The 23,663-nt window shown below is 38.5% G+C and overlaps 1 protein-coding gene across 2 annotated transcripts in view; it reads left to right on the top strand.

The window, feature by feature from the left end:
- The first annotated feature begins 344 nt into the window (after positions 1-344).
- LOC139747416 (uncharacterized) overlaps positions 345-23,663 on the top strand; it is a 35,001-nt gene continuing 11,682 nt past the window's right edge. The window contains exons 1-9 of one of the 2 annotated variants that reach the window (XM_071659745.1): positions 345-410; positions 5,086-6,037; positions 8,045-8,180; positions 8,338-8,507; positions 9,769-9,815; positions 11,909-11,991; positions 18,554-18,903; positions 20,317-20,455; positions 23,542-23,631. In XM_071659745.1, the coding sequence (XP_071515846.1) occupies positions 5,135-6,037; positions 8,045-8,180; positions 8,338-8,507; positions 9,769-9,815; positions 11,909-11,991; positions 18,554-18,903; positions 20,317-20,455; positions 23,542-23,631 (1,918 nt within the window). In that variant the 5' untranslated portion in view covers positions 345-410; positions 5,086-5,134. The remainder of the gene's footprint in view (positions 411-5,085; positions 6,038-8,044; positions 8,181-8,337; positions 8,508-9,768; positions 9,816-11,908; positions 11,992-18,553; positions 18,904-20,316; positions 20,456-23,541; positions 23,632-23,663) is intronic. The other variant, XM_071659746.1, reaches the window with a different exon arrangement.

Genomic DNA, 23,663 nt, shown 5'->3' with positions numbered 1-23,663 from the left:
ATGAAAAAGAATACTCAGTGGCTTCAAATTGTCTCGCTTGCTGGGCTTTTTTGGCAAAATACTTAAGAATATCCAGAACTTGCGGTTCTTGTTTAATCTTGAGATATATTAGTATGTTGACTAGTTTGACCAAATCAGTGAACAGAAAGTATTTCAAAAAGCGCGCCAAAATAATCAAGTTCAGAAGCTCTTGAACTTATAATATTTTAAGAAATGTTGATGTATATGGAAGAGAATGTGAAATTTATTACTCTCTTATTTAAATAATAGAGAAATAAATTAAAAATTTGATAGTTTTTCTGTAAGTAAGATATTATGAGTTCTGTGTTCAATCACAAATGATACGCCAACTGTCCATGAGAATAACTTTGAACGACAGGCTTAATTACCACAATTTATATTGTTTGGAGGTAGGTTTCATTATTAATTTAACCCTCAGCCATCGTCTGTAGTTGTTGCTAGCAGCAGTGACACTATGCATGCTGAAGAGTCGTATATTTCAAGTAAAGCGGCTTCATAACCTGATGCTGCCACTGGCAGCCGCCAGATTGGCGGGAATGTTATGAGATGAGCCGTAAGGGTATCCACATTTCCCGCTCCATCGTCGTCGCCCTTGTGGGCATTTTTAAGTCATAGTTGTTATTTTTGCGTCTTCTGACGTTTTTGTCGTTACGGATAGCATTATACTTGGTTGACGTTGATATTCATGGTCTTCAGCATCCATATCTTTTTTCTCACGAAGTTATTTTGCCGAGAAGTCGGTGTCTGGATTAGATGGTTCTTTGCCGATTAGCCTATTACAGGTAATGATTATGCTATTACAAGTTATTATCTTAAGATTTCTTGCTAAATTATTCTGCTTTTCCTACGAATGAAAACTAGCGTGAAACTTACTGACCGTCGCCATCTTGAATCCCAGACAGTTTTGGGCTGTCAAGCCATTCGACTACCAAATTACCAATTAGTAGGCATTGCTTCCAATCATAACCTATTTTAACGTAATCTGAACCTTCAAAGTAAACTAGTGGTAATCATTAGGAAAGTAAAGTTTCAAAAGTAGACTATGAGGCAAAACTGCTTGAGCTATTAGTGGCGTGAGTCGGCAAAGTAGCCACTGGTGGCTTGAGTCGGCAAAATAGCCACTTAGATTTTTTCATTTTGGCAGGACGCCATACCATTGAGCAGAAAGATGACGTTTACATATTTTCAACAAAATGTGGAATTTAAATTACCACTGGAAACTGTCATTCCTGTGGTAATTGAAAAAGCACCTGACTTATTTCAGTAATTCTATCATAGGGAGCCAATAAATGATGCTATTGCAGAGGTCAGGGTATCATGGTATTAATGCATCACCTGAATTGTAATACTTAATGGTGTGTTTTGTTTTGAGTGGGGAGACAAGGGCTTGTTTTCCACTAAACCAGAACTATTAATATTTTTTGACATATGCTTATGGATTCTGTACTTGTTTCTTCACTTGCCTCATTGAACATCATCCATGGTATGTTTTGTTTAAGGGATTGCAGTTAAACAATAGAAATTAGGTACCTTCCCTTATCATATTGTTTTGTGGAGCAATTTAAGAAAAAAGTTTCCAGTCTTCATTGCATCTGCTTTTGGAGTGATGATTTGCATGCACCTTTAGTTAGTTATGAGTTTTCAGGAATGCTAAGAGGTTCTTTAGTGTTGAGTTGGTCATATGTTCCTTGGAGGAACATGGATAACTGTAATCAGATCATAATATCCACCATGCTGAGGAGGGCTTTGGATGTATGCAAGTTCGGTCGTTGACAAGTTAGTTTTGCAAATGGATGAGTCTTTTTTGCAGGTGATGATTTTAAACTCTCGTTTATGCTGTAAATGTTATCCAAGTGATTATGCATACTTTTGCAAGTACAGTAACAAAACATTTTTGTGAATGTAGAATCTTGTTAGGACTGAAGACCCAAAAAGTATGCAAACAAGAATAGGGTTGATACATATGTAGAGAGATCATCCGTGCCTGACTTAATCAACAAAGAGAAATTGGTTGCATGCAGTGTTATAGTAACTACATCCTTTTATCATTCACATTAGGATAAGTTAGTGGAGTAACTGATGAAGACATCTTGAGAATTGTTTGTGGAAACCTTGAGACCAGGGGTTCTGGATTTTGTGTTCATAATCATGATAATGGTCTCTTGATATTATGAAATATTCTCCATGTCCAAAAACAGCTTGTGAGCATCATGTTGAGAATCCCTGACATATTGATGATTGTGTTTCACTCTAGTAAAGATAGTTTTACATTGTGGGATCATCTGAGTTCAAGAACGAATGTCCATCTTTAAAGCATGAGGCATTACGAGTTCTTTCAGTGTGTTGGACAGCATACAGCCGAAAGTGGGTTTTCATTGTTGGAACACCAGAAACAAGAAACGAGCTTAAAGGAGTAATGAACATATGGAAGACTTTCTCCAAGAACCTCTTAATATAGGACAAGTGCAGTAAGGATTTAGGTACTAGTGAAAGCTGTTCAAAGCTAAAGACCACATTAAGGACTGTAATAAAGGTAAGTATTTTTTTTTCAACATCAGTCTTTTAAAGTTATTTTTGATAGTTATACCAATTTGATTGAAAAATGCTGGTGGATTCAAGGAATTACATCATTTATATTCCTAATTATTTTTATGTTTGTTGCATTGAGAAGTGAATATGATTTTATGTTCCATGGAAAAGGCTGTCATTGGAGTACTCAATTTACAAAAGATTGAGAACCTTAGTTTAGACAGATAATGTTTGGTGTATCTCGAACCATGAAAGGCTTAAAGCATGTGCATGCAACTGCAGTAAGTCCTTTTATTAGTTTACTTTAACCTGCTCTGTGCACATGCAGGCTATTGTGCTTAGCCCATGATAATGTCTTGTAGGGCTTGCAGGTGGCAAAAGAATAAACTATCATGGACATCATACTAGCAACCAAGTAACTGGAATACAAACTGCTATAATATCCTTTAAAACAACCACTTTTCATTGACATGCAAAAGACATGTGAGGATGCTATTTATGCAGTAGCTGTTTCATTCCTTGTTGTGTTTCCACACTTTATGATGTTTCCATCCCGACCGGTCATCTTATATTTATGAAATGTTTTTTGTTACTTGTGTCTGTTTTTATACATGTGATGTGCATTATGTATCACCACATAAGGAAAGAAGTATAAATGAATAAACAAAGTAGAGGCAGTTTGCAGCCTTACATTCCCAGACTGACAGCTTGTTCCTTCCATCACTGATTTCTTGCTCCCCAGGTATCGGAAATCTCAAAATGCACCTGTTGTTGCTGAGTGATATGTGATGGCAAAAGACACATCTTGATATATATTGCTGATTTGTGAAGGAACCAGCTCCATGGGGTGAAATGTTGAAAGATCGCTAGGGACAATAGAAATTTATTGGAATTTTTGATAGCCCTGGAAATTATTATTTAGTATCTTAGTTAAGAGTTCTAGCCATATATTCTTTGTTAGGTAGAGAAACAGCCAAATGTGAATGTTAAGTACCTGTTATAACTCAGATTTTTGTTTGTGCTGAGATTTTTGCATGCATATTTGCATTGCACATTTAGTTTTTAGGCCATTCCTACTAACAGAGTTTACTGACTGTAATTGTCACAGTTAAATGTTGTAGCTCATATTTAGGACTTGTAAAACAACCATGTAAATTGTCGATGAACGCATTGTGAAATATGTTATATCCTGGTTTAGGGTACCCAACAAGTTTAGATAGTTTAGGTTAGTCTAGATTAACTTTAGTTGAATAAGATATCAAAACCCTCATAATATCTGTGTTTTATTTTGTTCAGTCACACATGTATACTATGATGCCATGGTTAAGATTAATATGTGATTTATAGAATTTCTATGAACACATTTGAAAAACTGCTGTCATCAGTTGTTATAGTCTGCTTGAAGGTAACAGATGAATTAGGATTATTTACGAATGTTTGGAATAAGTTAAATAATCTTAAATAAGATTAAATTGGATTTAGTCTAGAAAATATTTATGTTCAGGATTACCTAAACTGTCTACATTTTCTTGTCTGCATAGTATAACAGACATTTAGGAATTGTTTAGGCCATCTGACAGTGGGTATCATACTTTAAACTAAATTAACCTTGGCCATAACTTGAAAATTCCAAATCAGACATTATGTAAACTTTTTGTAGTTACTTTCAAGCATCTAAGGAATTGATAGGCATATGACTCAAACCTTTTGTTAGCATTTTGCATGAATTATGCCACTCATACAAAGGTTAGCCAGGAACTTAACCTTGGTCATAGTAAAAAGAATTCCAGATCAGATACTTATTAAACTTTGTGCATTTGATTTCCAGAATTTGAAGAATTGAATGGCATGAAGCCAGTAATTCTAGTAGCGGGTTTTTGCTTCAGATATGCCCCTTATAAGAGGCTTTAGCCTGCAGCATAGTTTTATATATCTTCATTTGATGCTTGTGAACTTTATACAGTTGTTTCTCAACAATTATTGAAGTGAATGGCATAAGACCCATAGCTTTAGTTTGGATTGTTGTGTTGCCAGTATGGCATGGTAGATGTTAAATAATGCTTTGTCTGTTATTGTGTGTCATACAGGCCCAAAATTCTAGTTAGGCTGTCATGTAACATGCTAGACACTTATGGATGCATTGTCCATTATCATTTGCACACAGGGGCCTCAAGACATGATGGATTTACATACATGGACACCTGTCTTAACATGACTCCATTGTAAGTTGAACATTTGCCTTCATCAGGAAATTTACGTACCTGACCCAAAAATTTCACGATCCACCCCTTGTTGATGGACTCGTACCTGAAACTAATTAGCTTATTTATCGTACACATGATGTAATTTAGATGACATTTGTGTGAAAACAGTGAAAAAGGTACTTCACTGATATGTGATGAGGAGGGCTTTAAATGCTGCATGAGTTAGATGTAATTAGGAGGGAGAGGGAGGGGCACAAGGGTTGTTTTCATCACCCCTATATGTAAAAGTTTTTTCACGTAGTGTTTGATAATGCATCTTGAACCATTTCAGGATATCTATTTTTGGAAGTGTCAGAAGTTGAGAGATCCCAGTCTTGAAGATGGAAAGTGAACATACAACAAACATAGAGTTCTCGGAGTCATGTGGATTGTTAGAGGCTCCTCATAAGGAGAAAGAGAAAGGTCGTTTAAACCCCTGGGAAAAGGCCAAACGTATCAGAAATCCTTTCCAGAAAGCCAGCGTGAAACCCACAGATCAGCTTTTATCTCCATGTTTCCAGCAGCCTAGTGTCATATCTGATGATGCAATGTCAAGTACACCAGGAAAATCTTCACAAATGATCCATAAAACAAGTATACCTAAAAACTTACCACCATTATCTCAGACAGTCCAACAGTTAGATAACAACACTACTGAGGAAAGTGAAAGACAGGCAGATGTTATTGTCCCAGTGACTGAGGGTCCCATTCATGCTGTTCCAGTTGTTAAAAGGGTTCCCACCTTTGGAGTTCCACGTTCTAAGGTACCTAAATACTCTAAATCTGAAGAAAGTAAAGATTCTGTTAAAAAGATACCGTTGTCTGGATTGAAATCAAATAGGAAAGCCTCATCGGGATTAGTTTCAGCCTCTGTTGATATTTATGTCAATCCTGCTTTTAAGGCTGTTTTAAAAAACAACCATTTGGTTTCTGTTAAATCAACTGCTTTTACTCCGAGCACTGCCTGTGAATCACAGAATAAGGTAAGAGTTTCATCCTCAAACAAAACTTCAGGTTTGAATCCAACTTCTGCTGCACCTGGCGGTGAATCACCTTGTGCATCAAGTGTTACAAAGTGCAACAAGATGACAATTTTGAAATCACCAGTACCTCAGAGTAAATCAGCACCAGCAAGACCAAGTTTTGGCAAAAAAAAAATATGCCAGAGCCTATCTGTAACCAAGAGGGCAAGAAGTTCAGAAGAGATATCTAAATTTGAAAGCGATGAAGCAGTAAAGCCTGAGGTAAGCACTCCATACGAAACAAAAGGATTTTTTTTACTGACTTTATGTGACTGGATATGTAGGAGTGAGAGAAGTACAAATGTGTGTACTGTTTTTATTCTTAGAGATGGTCCTTATATCTGTTTAGTTTAAATGACATATGCTTTAGAAACGTGTTTTTTCTTATTTACTGAATGGTCATATGTTGTAATTAGCTGTAAACTCTAATTACAAGTGTATGGATGATACCATTGAGAATTTATGATTATGATTAACTGATTGATGACATCCATTGTACAAAACTCAGGCCTCTCCTGTGCATCCTCAGTGTCCTCAACTTGTTCGTGTTGTATCATGATTCTGGATGGTCATTGTCCCCACAAAATTTGCAGGGGGCATAGTACTTTTTATTTGGCATCTGTCAGACATAGACAGTGCTGAATATGAGAAGATGCCAGTTTCAAGAGCTTTTCCCTTAGATATTTTGTTGGAAAATTTTTGACACATTAATATTCTAAAGTACTATGTTTCTGTATCTATCTGAAATGAAAACAGTTTTGTACAGGACTGAGTAAGGGAAAACCTTTAAAATCAGTCAGCAATGACTCTGGAACTGGTTTATCTTCAGGACATTTTAGTTTGAACAATATACACAATAATGGTGTCAGACAGTGTTCTTGGAATCTACTTGCAAGAAGTAATGCTGCATTTAAGTTGTTTCTAGTGAGGCTGTATTCTTGTCAGTGAATGGAAGGGAATGCAACCTCAGTGAGGGCTTTCCCTTCCCAAGGGAACCCTGATCTGACCTGGAGTACATCCTTGAAGCTGTAGATCCTCATATAAGAAGTCTTAAGGTTAGATGATCATAAAGATGCTAGATGCGGGGAGGTGTTTTTATCAGGAGAATAAGGCATATGTGTAATTAGTAAGTGAGGAGGGTGAGTGGTTGCAAGTGAAGTTGTATGTACAGCAGAGGTGTTTGGTGTCACCTTGGTAGTTAAACATGTGTATGGATAAGGTGTGAGAGAGGTAAATGAGAAGGTTTTGAGGAGAAGAGTGGGAGGTTGAGTTGAGTCAGTTACTTCTTGCAGACTCAAAAGAGAAACTGCAGAAGCTTGTGTTAAAGTGTTGTAGGATGTGAAAAGGGAGAAAGTTGAGAATTAATGTGAATGAATGGGGCATGATTGGTAGGCTTGGGTGTGAATTTGAATGGGGAGAACCATGGGGACTTGCGAGTGCTTTAGGTACCTGGAAGTGGATATGGCAGTGGATGGAACTGTAGGAATGTAAATGAATCATTGGGGTGGGGGGGCAAAGGTCATGGGCGCATTAAAGTGTGTCTGCAAGGGCAAAGATGGTTAAGTAAAGTAAGGTTGCAAGTATTGAGCCCAAAATGCAAAAGAACTAGAGGATAGATGTGCTTAAAATGAAGTGCCTGAGGACAATGTGTGTTGTAAAGAGCTTTGATCCTATTATGATAAAATGATAGTGTAAGAAAGGTGTGTGGTAGTAAGTTTATATTCATCTCTATCAAAAATTCCTCGCAGCTCTCATCTTTCCTTTGATGGTTTGGTAATTCCACCTCTTGACTTTACGAACATACTTGGTATTACTTTAACATCCATCTCTCTTGGAAACCTAAGATTGTGAATAGCTAGGTAATAGGTAATATGAAGAGAAGACAAATGAAGGAAGAGAATGGCACAGCATAACTGTTTAAGGGGAAGAAACATCATAACAATCAGTCTTTGCATTACCAGGGTCTGTACATTCAGAAGGTTGAAAAGCATGTATGGGACAAAGCTTATTTGAGGTATGTGGTTTACAGTAATGACATACTGTTAGTGGGCTGAACCAGGGCATATGAACTGATAAGGGAAACCTGGCCGTGGAAGTAAGCTCTAGTTTTGGTGCATTATACACTGTCATAGGTGTGACAGTGTAAAGTTAAATCTTTTTGGAAACTTACACATTTTGGAGAGACTTTGGAAATTGTAGATTTTATATTCATAAATTTTACTGTTGCAGAAATGCAATAGCAGTGAGATTCAAAAGAGCAAGAAGGTCAAATTCAGAAAGTTAGCACAGGAAAAAAGTCATCTTCCAAAAACTTGTAAAGAAGCCGCTGGGAAGAACCTCACAAAAGTGAAGGAAGAAGGTGTTGGTAAGTGTGATTCAGATGAAAGTAACCATATTCACTGTTTTATTATAAGTATTTCTCTTATCAGAGGAATGATGATTTTGAAAACCAGCCATTAGGGAATGATGAGAATAGCTTGACAGATGTCAGCTTGACTTGACGAAAGCTCTTCTTTACACAGGTGATGTTAATGAGGGTTCCAGTAAAGAAATTTACCCTCAGAAGTCACAACCTTGCACAAAGAAAAGTACCAAAGTGGTAGGAGCATCATCGTTGAATGAATCGTACTGGGATAGTCTCTTTAGGACAGTCATTGCAGATACTTACCAAGAAGTGGAATCGTTTGTCCAAGTAAGTTAATAAAAGATTCGAGATTATTTTTGTCTCATGGTAAAACAACCTTTATCTTGCACTTCATTTGTGGCAGGGGTTTGTGTGATATCACCGTGGCTGACTGTGTTGAATGGATGTGAGGCTTGGGATATAGATGAGAATATATGGTATATATTGAATGTTTTGGAAATGAAATGTTTGAGGACAGCATATTGCATGAGGAGTGTTGATCAAGTATGCAGTGATAAGGCATGAGAGAGGTGTAGTAATAAGAAGAGTATTATTGAGGGAGCTGAAGAAGGTGTACTGAAATGGTATGGATATATGGTGAAAATGTGTAAGGAGAGGTTGATAAGGAGGACATATGAGTCAGAAATGATTGGGACAAGGAGAAGGGGGAGACCAAATTGGAAATGAAAGGATGGAATGAATAAGATTTTGAGTGCTTGTGGCCTAAACATGCAGGAGGGTGAAAGGCTGTCTATCTATATTTTTATCTTTCATGCCTTTTTCCACCTGGAACTCCCTCAAGGGGGTGGTCATAGCAGTAGAGTCTCCATAACTAGTGACCACAAGTGCCATTTCTTAGCCTTTAGTGCTTCACTCTAATAGGTTAGTGGCAGAGGGCACTCTAACGTAGTGTTTGCAGAGGCTCCTACCTGTTGTTTCTACTGTCTACTACTACCTAATTGCTCCTGCCTAATGTTCCTACCCATTATGTCTACATGCTTAGGATAGAGTAAATTGGAATGATGTGGTATACATGGGGTAATTTGCTGTTAATAGACTGAACTAGAGTGTATGAAGCAGCTGGGGTAAACCACAGAAAGGTTTGTGGGGCCTGTCTATGGATAGGGGGCTGTGGTTTTTATGCATTGCACATTATTGCTAGAGAATGGATGTGAGCAAGTGAGTCTTTTCTTCGTCTGTTCCTAATGCTACCTCGCCAATTTGGAAAATGGCAAACACATATGAAAGGAACAATTTATATGGTTTGTTGTTTACAGGGGATGACATGTTGTCATTGTGCTAAGCCAGGGCATGTGATGTCATCAGGAGGAGCGATGGAAAGGTTTGTGGGGTCTGATTGTGGATAGGGGGCTCTGGTTTAGGGGTATTTTATATGACAGCTAGAGAGTGGATGTAAGTGAATGATGCCATTTTTTTCATCAGATCTGTGTGCTACTTTGTTGACACAGGAAGTGATGAATATGTATAAATAGAATTGTAACAAGTTTATGAATTGTACATATCACCAATATATTGTTGTTTATTACAGAAACAGGAGGGACAGCTAACTTGTCACAGTAAGGAGGACAGAGACATGTAAGTCTTAAAATTAGAATGTACTTGGATCACATTTATTGTCATTTATGGACCTATGTGGTGTAGCCATTAACATTGCTGACTTTGATGCATGTATGGGCTGCTTAGGCTCAAATCCAGGTTGCGGCAGTCGGTCCATAGTCTAACCAGCCGTTCATCATCCATCCCTAGGTGTTGGTCGATATAATGGATACCTGGCTTAGGCTAGGGTATATATAAGTTTAGCTTGCATACTGGAGATGATCATGGGAAATATCTTATACTGCTTCCCCACACCAACAGATACCCAGTAAATATGAACTGAATGATTATAATCAAAGATGCTTCTAAAAGAGTGGCATTTAATTAAATACAGGCCTTAATGTCCTCGAACATGTATTTGAATCCCAGATTCGAATTGAGCATGAAAAATAGTTATACTGAGGTTTTCAAGCAAATCTATTACCCTCAGAAAAATACCAAAAATCCCAGGTAATGAATAGTCCTTCGATTTTTGAGCCCAAACCATTTTTTGTTGCAAGACTGGAATATGATAATAAAATGCTTCTGTACTTGAAATGATCATGGAAAGTATCTCATAATGCTTCCTCGAGCCAATGATAACCAATTAATATAAACTGAATAATCACAGAATCTTCTAAAAGACTGCATGAAGAATAGTCCACATAATTAGGTTTTCAAACAAATCTATTACCCACACAAACACCAGAAATTGCAGGTAATAGTTCAGGGAATTTTTAGCCCCAAAACCTTTTTTTTTCAAGTTGAAATATGTTACAATGAAGTGCTTCTATTTTGAAATGGTGACAAAATATATCTCATAATTCTTCCCCAAGCTGACAGTTGCCCATTTCATCTCAGCTAAAAAAGAAAAAAAAAAAGATAAGTATAGGTAGTTGTTAACAGGCTTGATGTTAGCTGTCTTTTTACTTCTCTCATCACGTCTGACCACATTCATCATAGCTTCATTGGTGACAGCATTACACTTTTTAATACCACTGGTAAACGGAGAACTTGAAATATGCTTTGGTGGAATGATGCAAGGAATAAAACATGAACAGTATGCAGTATACTGCAATGCAAAATACTGTAGCACTCCGTGACTGTAGACTGTATCTACGCCATGCATGTGCATGTTTCTCACACAGTGCCGGCAGTTCCACACATCTGTACTGCTAGCCCATTGATGACTACATTATTCCAAACTTGAGCCTGCATAAATGAAAAAGTCATATTTGGACCATGTGTGTTATTGTAAAAATGGCAAAAATCAAATAGGCAAAAATCGAGAAATATATGTACATGATACTTTAGATCAGACTTGGCGGATATTCCATGTGTTGCTCTTAAAGCTTCTGTCTATCAGAGGGTGTGTTTCCTGTTTTCTGTCAACTCACCAGTGAAGATATTAGAATCCTAGATTCTCATAAAGTTTCTAACCTTCCTCCTTGTGGGTATGCTCCATTTTTGCTTGAGGATAAACCATTGAGAGAAATATGGGTTTTGAAGCTTGAAAACCCTTTTCTCTCAGAGGTGGTGTCTTTGTACAGATTTTTTGTATTTTCTTGCCATGTACAGTATTTCTCTTTTTCTTCCAAAGCCTTTTTGTTCCATTATGGGTTAGTGTTGCAACTTGTGGATTCTTTGAGGTTGGTCTGGCTGAGAGGCAGGATGAGGGTGCTAGCTGAAGGCTGGTGCTCATTAGCTGGGGCAGCCTGGTCTGAGCAAGTGGCTGTGGTGAAACTGAAATTTGATTTATTTTTGGTGAAACTGGGTTTCACACCAGTTTCATGACCCTGATGCAGTACTGCACCAAGGTAATATCTCACTTTATCTCGTAATATCTCACTTTATCTCATGAATGCTGCCTCTGAGAAATTTGCTTTTTCTAACTTTTAAACATATATTGTTGAGTAATTCCCTGTTCAATGCATGTCAGTGCCTGCTGTAATAGTTTTGGAAAAGAACTGTAAACACAGTAGATTCCCTTCACATTTTTGTCAAAGATAAAGGTAGAAATTGATAGTTCTGTTGGAACTATTCTTGATATGGAATTAAATCTTACTCAACAGAAATAAACTTTCATCTTTCAGTGTACCAGAGGACGTATCTTTGTCAGACACCACTGCAGCATGCAAACAAAACTGGAATGTTGTGGATTCTGATCTCTCATCAGGTAAGGGATTATTTTTTGGTATTGAAGAGGTAAACTTCAGGGGCCTCTCAGTTTATGTGAGAAAGTTCTTGAAAATCGTTATGTAAATGAAAGATGTGTAAGTAAAATTATGTAAGTAATGAAGCTTTGGTTTCAGTATTAAAAACTACAATATACAGGAAATATGAAATACATTAATATACATACTGTACAGTGAATTCTATTAATGAAAACAAAATAACCAGCTTTGAGTCCTGGTACAGTTTTCTCCTTGGAAAATGTATGTTCTTGAAGGCATTCTCTTTCAAAATAATCCGGTCTTGTCCACATTAAAGATCTGTTTAGAATAACCACTATCCTTGATAATGGTCTTGAGGGTTCCAAGGATACTTTTGGCAGTAATGACATGAGCAGAAGTAGTCTCAGCATTAGTCTTGATGTGGTAAATGTAGTATTTCCTAAAATTCATGAACCAACAAGGACTTGAAATGTCTTAACTTCTCCTTCTTCTGCTGCCAGATTATCATATATATTCTTGGCTTTTGCATGTATCACAGATATGCTGATGGGAACATTTTCATGAGCAAAACACATGTTATATACAGTATACTGTATTACTCAGTAAGTATAGACCATATCTATGCCATGCCTATGCATGCTTCTCACATGGTGCTGGCAGTGCCACACCACTGCACTGCCAGTCCAGGGATGATTTGATTGTGTTAATCCAAATAATCTTGTGTAAATAAAAAAGATGTAAATGAACTGTGTGCATTATTCTAAAAATGGTATAATTTGAATATGCATATATTGAGAGGTACCTACCTACTGTATTGCACTAGGTTGCAGTATCAGATTCACTAATCCTTTCATTGTGTTGATATATGCTCTACTGTTATGTGATCAAATACATGAATATGAAGTGCCTGAGGATTGGCAGAATGCATGCATAGTATGATTGTGCAAAGGCAGAGGAGGTAAAGATGAGCGTTCAAACTACATAGGCATAAGTTTGTTTAGTATTTCTGGGAAATTGCATGGGAGGGTATTGACTGAGAGGGTGAAGATATGTACAGAGTGTCAGATTGGGAAGGAGCAGTGTGGTTTCAGAAGTGGTAGAGGATGTGTGGTTCAGGCATTTGCTTTGAAGAATGTGTGAGAAATACTTAGAATAACATGGATTTATGTGTAGCATTTATGGATCTGGAGATGGCATATGATAGAGATGCTTTATGGAAGGTCTTAAGAGTATATGATGTGGGAGGTAAGCTGCTAGAAGCAGTGAAAAGTTTTTATCAAGGATGTAAGGCATGTGTACAAGTAGGAAGAGAGAAGAGTGATTGGTTCCCAGTGATGATTTGTCTGTGGCAGGGATGTGTGATGTCCCCATGGTTGTTTAATTTGTTTATGAATGGGATGGTTATGGAGGTAAGTGCTAGAGTTTTGGAGAGAGGGGTGAGTATGCAGTCTGTTTGGGATGAGAGAGCCTGGGAAATAAGTCAGTTGTTGATCGTTGATGTTACAGTTCTGATGGCTGATTCGAGTAAGAAACTGCAGAGGTTAGTGACTGAGTTTGGAAAAGTTTGTGAAAGGAGAAAGTTGAGAGTAGATGTGAATAAGAGCAAGGTTATTAGGTTCAGTAGGGTTGAGGGACAAGTTGATTGAGATGTAAGTTTAAATGGAGTAAAATTGGAGGGAGTTAAGTGTTTTAGATATCTGGGAGTGGACTTTGCAGCACCTGGAACCATGGAAACGGATGAGAGTCACAGGGTGGGGTGGGGGCGAAGGTTCTGGGAGCGATGAAGAATGTGTGGAAGGAGAGAACATCATCTTGCAGAGCAAAAATGGGTATGCTTGAAGGAATAGTAGTTCCAGCAGTTGTATAAGGTTGTGAGGCATGGGCTTTATAGATAGAGTTGTACAGAGGAGGGTAGATGTGTTGGTAATGAAATGTTTGAGGACAATATGTGGTGTGAGGTGGTTTGATCGAGTAAGTAATGTAAGGGTAAGAGAGATGTGTGGAAATAAAAGTGTGGTTGAGAGAGCAGAAGAGGGTGTGTTGAAATGGTTTGGACATATGGAGAGAATGAGTGAGGAAATATTGATAAAGAGGATATATGTGTTAGAGGTGGAGGGAACAAGGAGAGGTGGGAGACCAAATTGGAGGTGGAAGGATGGAGTGAAAAAGATTTTGAGCAATCAGGGCCTGAACATGCAGGAGGGTGAGAGGTGTGCCAGGAATAGAGTGAATTGGAACGATGTGGTATATTGGGGTCAACATGCTGCCATTTGACTGAACCAGGGCATGTGAAACGTCAGGGGTAAACTATGGAAAGGTCTTTGGTGCCAGAATGTGGATAGGGAGCTGTGGTTTTGGTGCATTAAACATGACAACTTGAGACTGAGTGTGAATAAATGTGGCCTTTTTTGTCTGTTTTCCTGGTGCTACCTAGCTGAAGCAGGGCATAGTGATGCTGTTTCTTGTTGGGTGGTGTAGTGCCAGGAATGGGTGAAGGTAAGCAAGCATGAATATGAATATGGCAGCGGATGGAACCATGGAAGTGGAAGTGAATCATAGGGTGGGGGAGGGGGCGAAAATCCTGGGAGCCTTGAAGAATGTGTGGAAGTCGAGAACATTATCTCGGAAAGCAAAAATGGGTATGTTTGAAGGAATAGTGGTTCCAACAATGTTGTATGGTTGTGAGGCGTGGGCTATGGATAGAGTTGTGCACAGGAGGGTGGATGTGCTGGAAATGAGATGTTTGAAGACAATGTGTGGTGTGAGGTGGTTTGATCGAGTAAGTAATGTAAGGGTAAGAGAGATGTGTGGAAATAAAAAGAGCGTGGTTGAGAGAGCAGAAGAGGGTGTTTTGAAATGGTTTGGGCACATGGAGAGAATGAGTGAGGAAAGATTGACCAAGAGGATATATGTGTCGGAGGTGGAGGGAACGAGGAGAAGTGGGAGGCCAAATTGGAGGTGGAAAGATGGAGTGAAAAAGATTTTGTGTGATTGGGGCCTGAACATGCAGGAGGGTGAAAGGAGGGCAAGGAATAGAGTGAATTGGATCGATGTGGTATACCGGGGTTGACGTGCTGTCAATGGATTGAATCAGGGCATGTGTAGCGTCTGGGGTAAACCATGGAAAGTTGTGTGGGGCCTGGATGTGGAAAGGGAGCTGTGGTTTCGGGCATTATTGCATGACAGCTAGAGACTGAGTGTGAACAAATGGGGCCTTTGTTGTCTTTTCCTAGTGCTACCTCGCACACATGAGGGGGGAGGGGGATGGTATTCCATGTGTGGCGAGGTGGCGATTGGAATGAATAAAGGCAGACAGTGTGAATTGTGTGCATGGGTATATATGTATGTGTCTGTGTGTGTATATATATATGTGTACATTGAGATGTATAGGTATGTATATTTGCGTGTGTGGACGTGTATGTATATACACTGTGTATGGGGGTGGGTGGGGCCATTTCTTTCGTCTGTTTCTATGCGCTACCTCGCAAACGTGGGAGACAGCGACAAAGCAAAATAAATAAATATAATAAATATATATATGTACAGTGTGGTTTCAGAAGTGGTAGAGGATGTGTGGATCAGGTGTTTGCTTTGAAGAATGTATGTGAGAAATCCTTAGAAAAGCAAATGGATTTGTATGTAGCATTTATGAATCTGGAGAAGGCATATGATAGAGTTGATAGAGATGCTCTGTGGAAGGTATTAAGACTATATGGTGTGGGAGGCAAGTTGTTAGAAGCAGTGAAAAGTTTTTATCGAGGATGTAAGGCATGTGTACGTGTAGGAAGAGAGGAAAGTGATTGGTTCTCAGTGAATGTAGGTTTGCGGCAGGGGTGTGTGATGTCTCCATGGTTGTTTAATTTGTTTATGGATGGGGTTGTTAGGGAGGTGAATGCAAGAGTTTTGGAAAGAGGGGCAAGTATGAAGTCTGTTGTGGATGAGAGAGCTTGGGAAGTGAGTCAGTTGTTGTTCGCTGATGATACAGCGCTGGTGGCTGATTCATGTGAGAAACTGCAGAAGCTGGTAACTGAGTTTGGTAAAGTGTGTGAAAGAAGAAAGTTAAGAGTAAATGTGAATAAGAGCAAGGTTATTAGGTACAGTAGGGTTGAGGGTCAAGTCAATTGGGAGGTAAGTTTGAATGGAGAAAAACTGGAGGAAGTGAAGTGTTTTAGATATCTGCGAGTGGATCTGGCAGCGGATGGAACCATGGAAGCGGAAGTGGATCATAGGGTGGGGGAGAGGGCGAAAATCCTGGGAGCCTTGAAGAATGTGTGGAAGTCGAGAACATTATCTCGGAAAGCAAAAATGGGTATGTTTGAAGGAATAGTGTTTCCAACAATGTTGTATGGTTGCGAGGCGTGGGCTATGGATAGAGTTGTGCGCAGGAGGATGGATGTGCTGGAAATGAGATGTTTGAGGACAATGTGTGGTGTGAGGTGGTTTGATCGAGTAAGTAACGTAAGGGTAAGAGAGATGTGTGGAAATAAAAAGAGCGTGGTTGAGAGAGCAGAAGAGGGTGTTTTGAAATGGTTTGGGCACATGGAGAGAATGAGTGAGGAAAGATTGACCAAGAGGATATATGTGTCGGAGGTGGAGGGAACAAGAAGTGGGAGACCAAATTGGAGGTGGAAAGATGGAGTGAAAAAGATTTTGTGTGATCGGGGCCTGAACATGCAGGAGGGTGAAAGGAGGGCAAGGAATAGAGTGAATTGGATCGATGTGGTATACCGGGGTTGACATGCTGTCAGTGGATTGAATCAGGGCATGTGAAGCGTCTGGGGTAAACCATGGAAAGCTGTGTAGGTATGTATATTTGCGTGTTTGGACGTGTATGTATATACATGTGTATGGGGGTGGGTTGAGCCATTTCTTTCGTCTGTTTCCTTGTGCTACCTCGCAAACGCGGGAGACAGCGACAAAGCAAAAAATAAAAAAAAAATGTACATTGAGATGTATAGGTATGTATATTTGCGTGTGTGGACGTGTATGCATATACATGTGTATGGGGGTGGGTTGGGCCGTTACTTTTGTCTGTTTCCTTGCGCTACCTCGCAAACGCGGGAGACAGCGACAAAGCAAAATAAATAAATGAATATTAGGATATGCCTTGTAAATCTTTGTCATACAGAAATTATGGGAAATGATAGCTTAAGGATACCACAGAAGTAACCTTAGAAATTTGGAGAGAATCATGTCATTGGACTCCTAACATGTAGTAAGTAGAAATGATGTAGTACGGTGGTGATGAGATGTTGGTCAGAGATTCTGTATAATTATTTAGATATGATTGCTGTGGTTTCGGTGCATTGTACATGACACACAGAGACTGAGTGTGAACAAATGTGGCCTTTGTTGTCTTTTCTTAGCGCTACCTCGTGCGCATGCAGGGGAGGGGGTTGTCATTTCATGTGTGGCGGGGTGGCAACAGGAATGAATAAAGGCAGCAAGTATGAAATATGTACATGTGCATATATTTATATGTCTGTGTATATATATATATATATGTATACGTTGAAATGTATAGGCATGTATGTGTGTGTGTGTGTGTGTGTGTGTGTGTGGACGTGTCTGTGGGTGGGTTGGGCCATTCTTTCGTCTGTTTCCTTGGGCTACCTCGTTAACATGGGAGACAATGACAAACTAAAATGAATAAGAAAAATGAATAAATGATTATTTAGCCTAAGATCACCATATTGTTAAACCTTGTGATATCTAAACAAAGAGATGTGTCAGTTTATGACATGTGCTCCTAACAACTTATATTCCATTGACTTAACGACTTGGTGTGTGCGACCTTGCGAGTTATAAAGTTTCCAAGGAACATAACCTATGTAAAAGGCATGGGAAACTTGTGTAATTACATAGTTTTACTTTACAAGGAGGGAGTTTTACAGTCATGGGGCATCATCTTTTGATCATTCTCTACCCTAATACAACTTTGAATTCACTGTTGTGTTTGCATTAACTGTGTTTTCATTCATTTTATTCAATTCACCCACAACTCTTATATGTAAAAGTTCTTTTTCACATCATTTTTAACAAGTTTCTTGCATTATTTCATGTAATGACCATTGGTTGTTCTGTCTCAACATCTTTTTAGGAACTGCTCATTGTTTACATCTAAAGTTTGTTTTAAAAACTTGAGGCTATGATCAGGTCATATCACCTTTTTTTATTCAATGTTGGGCAAACTTAAGGCCTTTCTTTGCTAATCAGCTGTTTTAATTCATGTACTATCTTTGTTGCTGTCATTTGAACTTTCAGCATTAACCCCTTGTGCTTTTTTGAAAAGTTGTGGTGACCAAATTTGAGAAGCTCATTTTAATTTTGGCCTCTTACATGATGTGAACAGCTTGCTGAATATTTCCTTATCCGTGAACTTGAATTCATTTTTAATATGTACAGGTCGAAAGTTGGTCTCATTAACTATTGACAGGTTCTGCTTCTAAGTCACTCACACAGACTCCATCTTATTTCTTATTCAATTATATTCATACTAAGGCCTTCTTCAGGTTGACCCATCCTCATTACTCTATTTTGAATGTGTGTAAACTTTTCTTGCAGAAACTATAGCAAGCAGTGCCACAGAAAAGGCTGTTCCAGTTGACAGTGGTACTCTGGAAAAGGTAGATTCAGCTTCTCAAGTTTCAAAATTCTCATTGAAAGTAAAGGTACAGGACCCTTCAAATTGTATACAGATCAAAGACATATTTGAAGATAAATCGCGAAAGTCTCAGACAGCACCGAGAAAGAAACGGAAACCCCCAAAGGTACCTTCATCCCAGAAATGGAAGAGGAAGGTTGGGTGTATATCTTTAAGTGATGAACTAGATTCAACAAAATATGATTATGAAGAACTGCTTATAGGTGGGGTAGGGGAGCCTGAGGTCTCACCTAATACAGCATGCATTAAGGTAATATTTGTTGTTACTTTTTGTTTTTTTTATGATGTGTGAAGGCTATAAAGTGGAGAACAGTTGTTGTTTTTGATTATGCTTTTATTTACACCCGTTGTAAGTGACAGACTAACAGTTGTGATGCAGCTGTTGAATCCCTCATTATGATTTACTAAACCTCCTGTAACATGGCTTCATGTACTGATACCACTTGTGCAGCTCTTCTAGAGGTTTGGTTTTTGTACTCACTTCATTGTTACATCTTATTTTATAGAATGATCAGATCCCAGCAGTCACATTTTCAAAGTTGGATATTACACCTGATGTTTTCTTTTTCTTGGTCATTGGATGTGAAAGTGAGATCATGTATTGATGGTTGTGTTTGCTTCTCAAAATTTAATATGTTGCACTAGGAGCTTTACTGAATAATTTCAAGGATGTCTTTCACTACAGTTGTCTTCCTTGTGTGGAATGAAATGTTTTCAGTAAGTTCACTCTGTCTGTCCATCTTTAGCTCTGATACCTGTTCCCTCTGGGAACTCTCGTTAAGGGGTTAACCTTGGCTAAAGTCTCCACATATCCCTGTCCTTACATGCCTCCATTGCATACACCATTCCATGCATTCTTCCTCCATTTATCCCCTTTGGTACTCTTCTGCTCTGTTTCCTTATGTCACAAGTGGTCTTCCTTTCAGACTGACCCTTTTAATTATACTCTTTATCTTGCATTTTTTCCACATACCCAAATCACCTTGAAGTATTGCATTTTAGCTACTCTTCCGCTGCACAATTCATTCCTTTGGCATTCCGTACTCTACCAAGTCTTTTATACGCCCCCTAATTTCTTTCTTCATTATGTCTGTTCATATCACATGCTTCTCATGTTCATGTTTTGGCTGCATAGGCCAGGGTCATAAGAACCATGCTGTGTTTTCATCCTTTCTTCACTTCCATAATTACACGATGTTTTGAAATAGTCACGATAGCCTGTGCATTTTTAAAGGTGCTGCTAAACCTGGGTTGTTTTGCTCTACTATATTCAGTAACCCTGGTTCTCCCAGTTGCCCTAGTTGTCTTTTTTTGTAAGCAGTTAATCATAGATAAGCCATTTTACTCTTGGATGGGGTGGCATTAGCTGTGGAAAAATTGAAATGGGTTGTCCTAGGAAGGACCACGGCCCAGAACATGTTGAAGTATTTTAGAAATTATCGTTTTACTACACATGGAAAGAGGAGACTTGCTGTAACTTCCTAACAGAAAATTGACCAGTTCAACTTATGCTTGATTTTGTAATTTTATGTGTATTTAATGGTAGAGTGGAAAATTGTTTATTCACCTTAGAAGAAAAGACTAAGAATTCTCCTTGTGTTTTTCACCAAACATTCTGTGCTCGTTTTGCAGCTGTATTTCATTCATCATTCATTATTTTCAGGAGGAAGTGGCAAAGCTGATTGAAGAAGTGGATGAAATCTTGTGGGTACAGTGTGATGATTGTAAAAAGTGGAGGAAGTTGGATCACACTCTAGATCCATCTACTTTACCGAAGATTTGGACCTGCAGTATGGCTCCTAGTGAGTATGTTTATTACACCCTCAGATTTGTAGTGAGTACAGTTTTACTTTCAACATTTATCATATGCACAGTAAAACAAAGAATCTTGCAATACACTTAACTCAGTATGTTTGGCACTAAGTTCCTTGTATTGTGATTATTTGCTTACAATTATCTTATTATTATTATTGTTATTTGCTTCATAAGTTTTTGGTATTAATTGGTCAGAAGATGCTTTACATTTTACAATACCATTTCCAATTTTGAGAGAAAAATTTTATGGCTTGAAAAGTATCCTGACCTGTTACCTGCATTTTTGCTATTTCTCTGAGTGATATAGATTTCTTTTCCAACCCCAGTATAGGACTTATTGTTCATATTCAATGTGATTCTTGGGTTGAAATATTTTTTGAAGCCATTAAGTCCTGTAATAAAGCTTTTCAATTATCTGATTAAAACATTTCATAATGATTTGCTTCAAATTTAAATGGTGTCTGTGGGATGGAGTAAGTATTATGATGTATTTTACGTTATATTGAATTTAGAAGCCTTTCATTACATTAAATGAATAAGAGAATTGGTTTGAAAAAAAAAAATTTTGCTGTTATTCATCATAAAATAGGTTTGCTTCAGAACCTCATTTTTAGGCCTGTTTTTCAAGCTAACATGAATCCTGGGGTTGAAATATTTTTTGTTTGCTATTAATCCTGTACTTAAGCTTTTGAATTATTAGATTAAAATATTTCCTGATTATCCAGTTCTTAGTTACACCTATCTTTTGCGTTATGTAGATCACAATATTCTGAGAGGAACTTACTTCTACTAGTCTCTCCTTTTATCTAATTATCTATATCCTTGATCCTTGTTTCCAACTGGTACTCCCACAAAAGGTTGGCCTCTGTAATAAAGTCAATGTAACTAGTGAACTGTGCCGCTTCGTATCCTCTAGTACCTCACCCTTGACAGGCCACTGGCCCAAGGCAACTCTAGCGCAGTGTTTGCAGAGGCTTCTTCCTAATGTTCATACTGCTTACTACTACCAAATGCTCCTGCCTAATGTTCTTACCTATTACTTCTATCTAACGTTTCTACCTAACGCCCTCTTTTTATGTAGTCAAAATTTGCAACTATGTGGATGTGCTGTAGAAAGTGTGCCAAAACTTCAGTGAGGTCGGTGGGTTGCTTGCCTTCATCCATTTCTGTCGCTACCCCACCCCACAGGAAACAGCATTGCTACCCACCAGTTCAGCGAGGTAGCACCAGGGAAAACAGACAAAAATGCCACATTCGTTCACGCTCAGTCTCTAGCTGTCATGTGTAACATGCCGAAACCACAGCTCCCTATCCACATCCAGGCCCCACACACCTTTCCATGGTTTACTACAGATGCTTCACATGCCCTCCTGGTTTAGTCCATTGACAGCACGTCGACCCTGGTATACCACATTGCTCCAATTCACTCCATTTCTTTCATGTCTCTCACCCTCCTGTATGTTCAGGCCTTGATCACTCAAATCTTTTTTACTCTATCCTTCCACCTCCAATTTGGTCTCCCGCTTCTCCTTGTTCCCTCCACCTCTGACACATATATCCTCTTTTTCAATCTTTCCTCACTCATTCTCTCCATATGTCTAAACCATTTCAATACACCCTATTCTGCTCTCTCAACCACACTCTTTTTATTTCCACACATCTCTCTTACCCTTTCATTACTTACCAATCAAACCACCTCACACCACATATTGTCCTCAAACATTTCTTTTCCAATACATCCACCCTCCTCCATACAACCCTATCTATAGCCATGCCTCACAACCATATAACACTGTTAAAACTACTATTCCTTCAGGCTTGCACATTTTTGCTCTCCAAGATAACATTTTCTCCTTCCACGTATTTTTCATTACTTCCAGAACTTTCAGCTCCTCCCCCACCCTGTGACTCACTTCTGCTTCCAAGAGTCCATCCACTGCCTAGTCCACTCCCAGATAACTAAGACACTTCACTTCCTCCAATTTTTCTCCATTCAAACTTACATCCCACTTAACTTGTCCCTCAACCCTGGTGAACCTAATAAACTTGCTCTTATTCACATATACTCTCAGCTTTCTTCTTTAACAGTTTTCTTAAGTCAGTCACAAACTTCTGCAGTTTCTTACTCAAATCAGCCACCAAAGCTGTATCATCGATGAACATCATCTGACACTTCCCAGGACCTCTCATCCCCAACAGACTGCATAGTTGCCCCTCTCTCTAAAACTCTTGTGATTACCTCCCTAACCACCCCATCCATAAACAAATTAAACAACCATAGGGACTTCACACACCCCTGCCGCAAACCAACATTTTTTTTTTATATACGTTTTTGACATTTCCCTTGTTAGTGAGGTAGCATTAAGAACTGAGGATTGAGCCTTAGAGGAAATATCCTCATTTAGCATCCTTCTCTGTTCCTTCTTTTGGAAAACTGTAAAGGAAGGGAGGATTTCTTCTATATGTATATATTTCTTTGTATTTAAGGAAACGCAACATGATTTACAGTGAGGAAGTGAAGAATGAGGAGAGACTTTTAAGAGTTGTGGAACCAAAACAGTTAAGGAAAGTGAGATGTATGGGGGCAAGTTAAGATGCAAGAAAATATTTGTTTTGATATGATTGTTGCATACTGCTAGTTGCAGCAACAGCAAAAAGAAAAAAGTGGTTGGGCAAGGAAGCTATAATGAGGAAGTTCTTTTGTTTTCACTTTTACAGTGAGGAAGTGAAGAATGAGAGACTTTTAAGAGTTGTGGAACCAAAACAGTTAAGGAAAGTGAGATGTATGGGGGCAAGTTAAGATGGAAGAAAATATTTGTTTTGATATGATTGTTGGATACTGCTAGTTGCAGCAACAGCAAAAAGAAAAAAGTGGTTGGGCAAGGAAGCTATAATGAGGAAGTTCTTTTGTTTTCACTTTCTGAGCTTAGCTTCTCTACCATTTTTGTCTTCAGGAGTGTCTGGATACTCTTTTGATGTATTTGTTAGAAGGATGTATAAAAACGAAGAGGAAATACCAAAGTTTTAGGACACAATTCATGGGTATTTACAATAATTTTCTTCTTTCTTTCAGCTGTTGGAGAGAACAGTTGTCACATACCAGAGGAAAATTGGAATCATATTAGTGAAGCATATACATATAATGATTATGTTATGGGCTCAGGTAAGTTATTTTATTTATTTTAGATTTACTTT

Source organism: Panulirus ornatus, chromosome 68, assembly GCF_036320965.1.
Source record: "Panulirus ornatus isolate Po-2019 chromosome 68, ASM3632096v1, whole genome shotgun sequence".
NCBI classification, from domain to species: Eukaryota; Metazoa; Arthropoda; class Malacostraca; order Decapoda; family Palinuridae; genus Panulirus; species Panulirus ornatus.
Note: the sequence above shows the minus strand (reverse complement) of the source record. Positions and strands in the feature narration are given on the sequence as shown.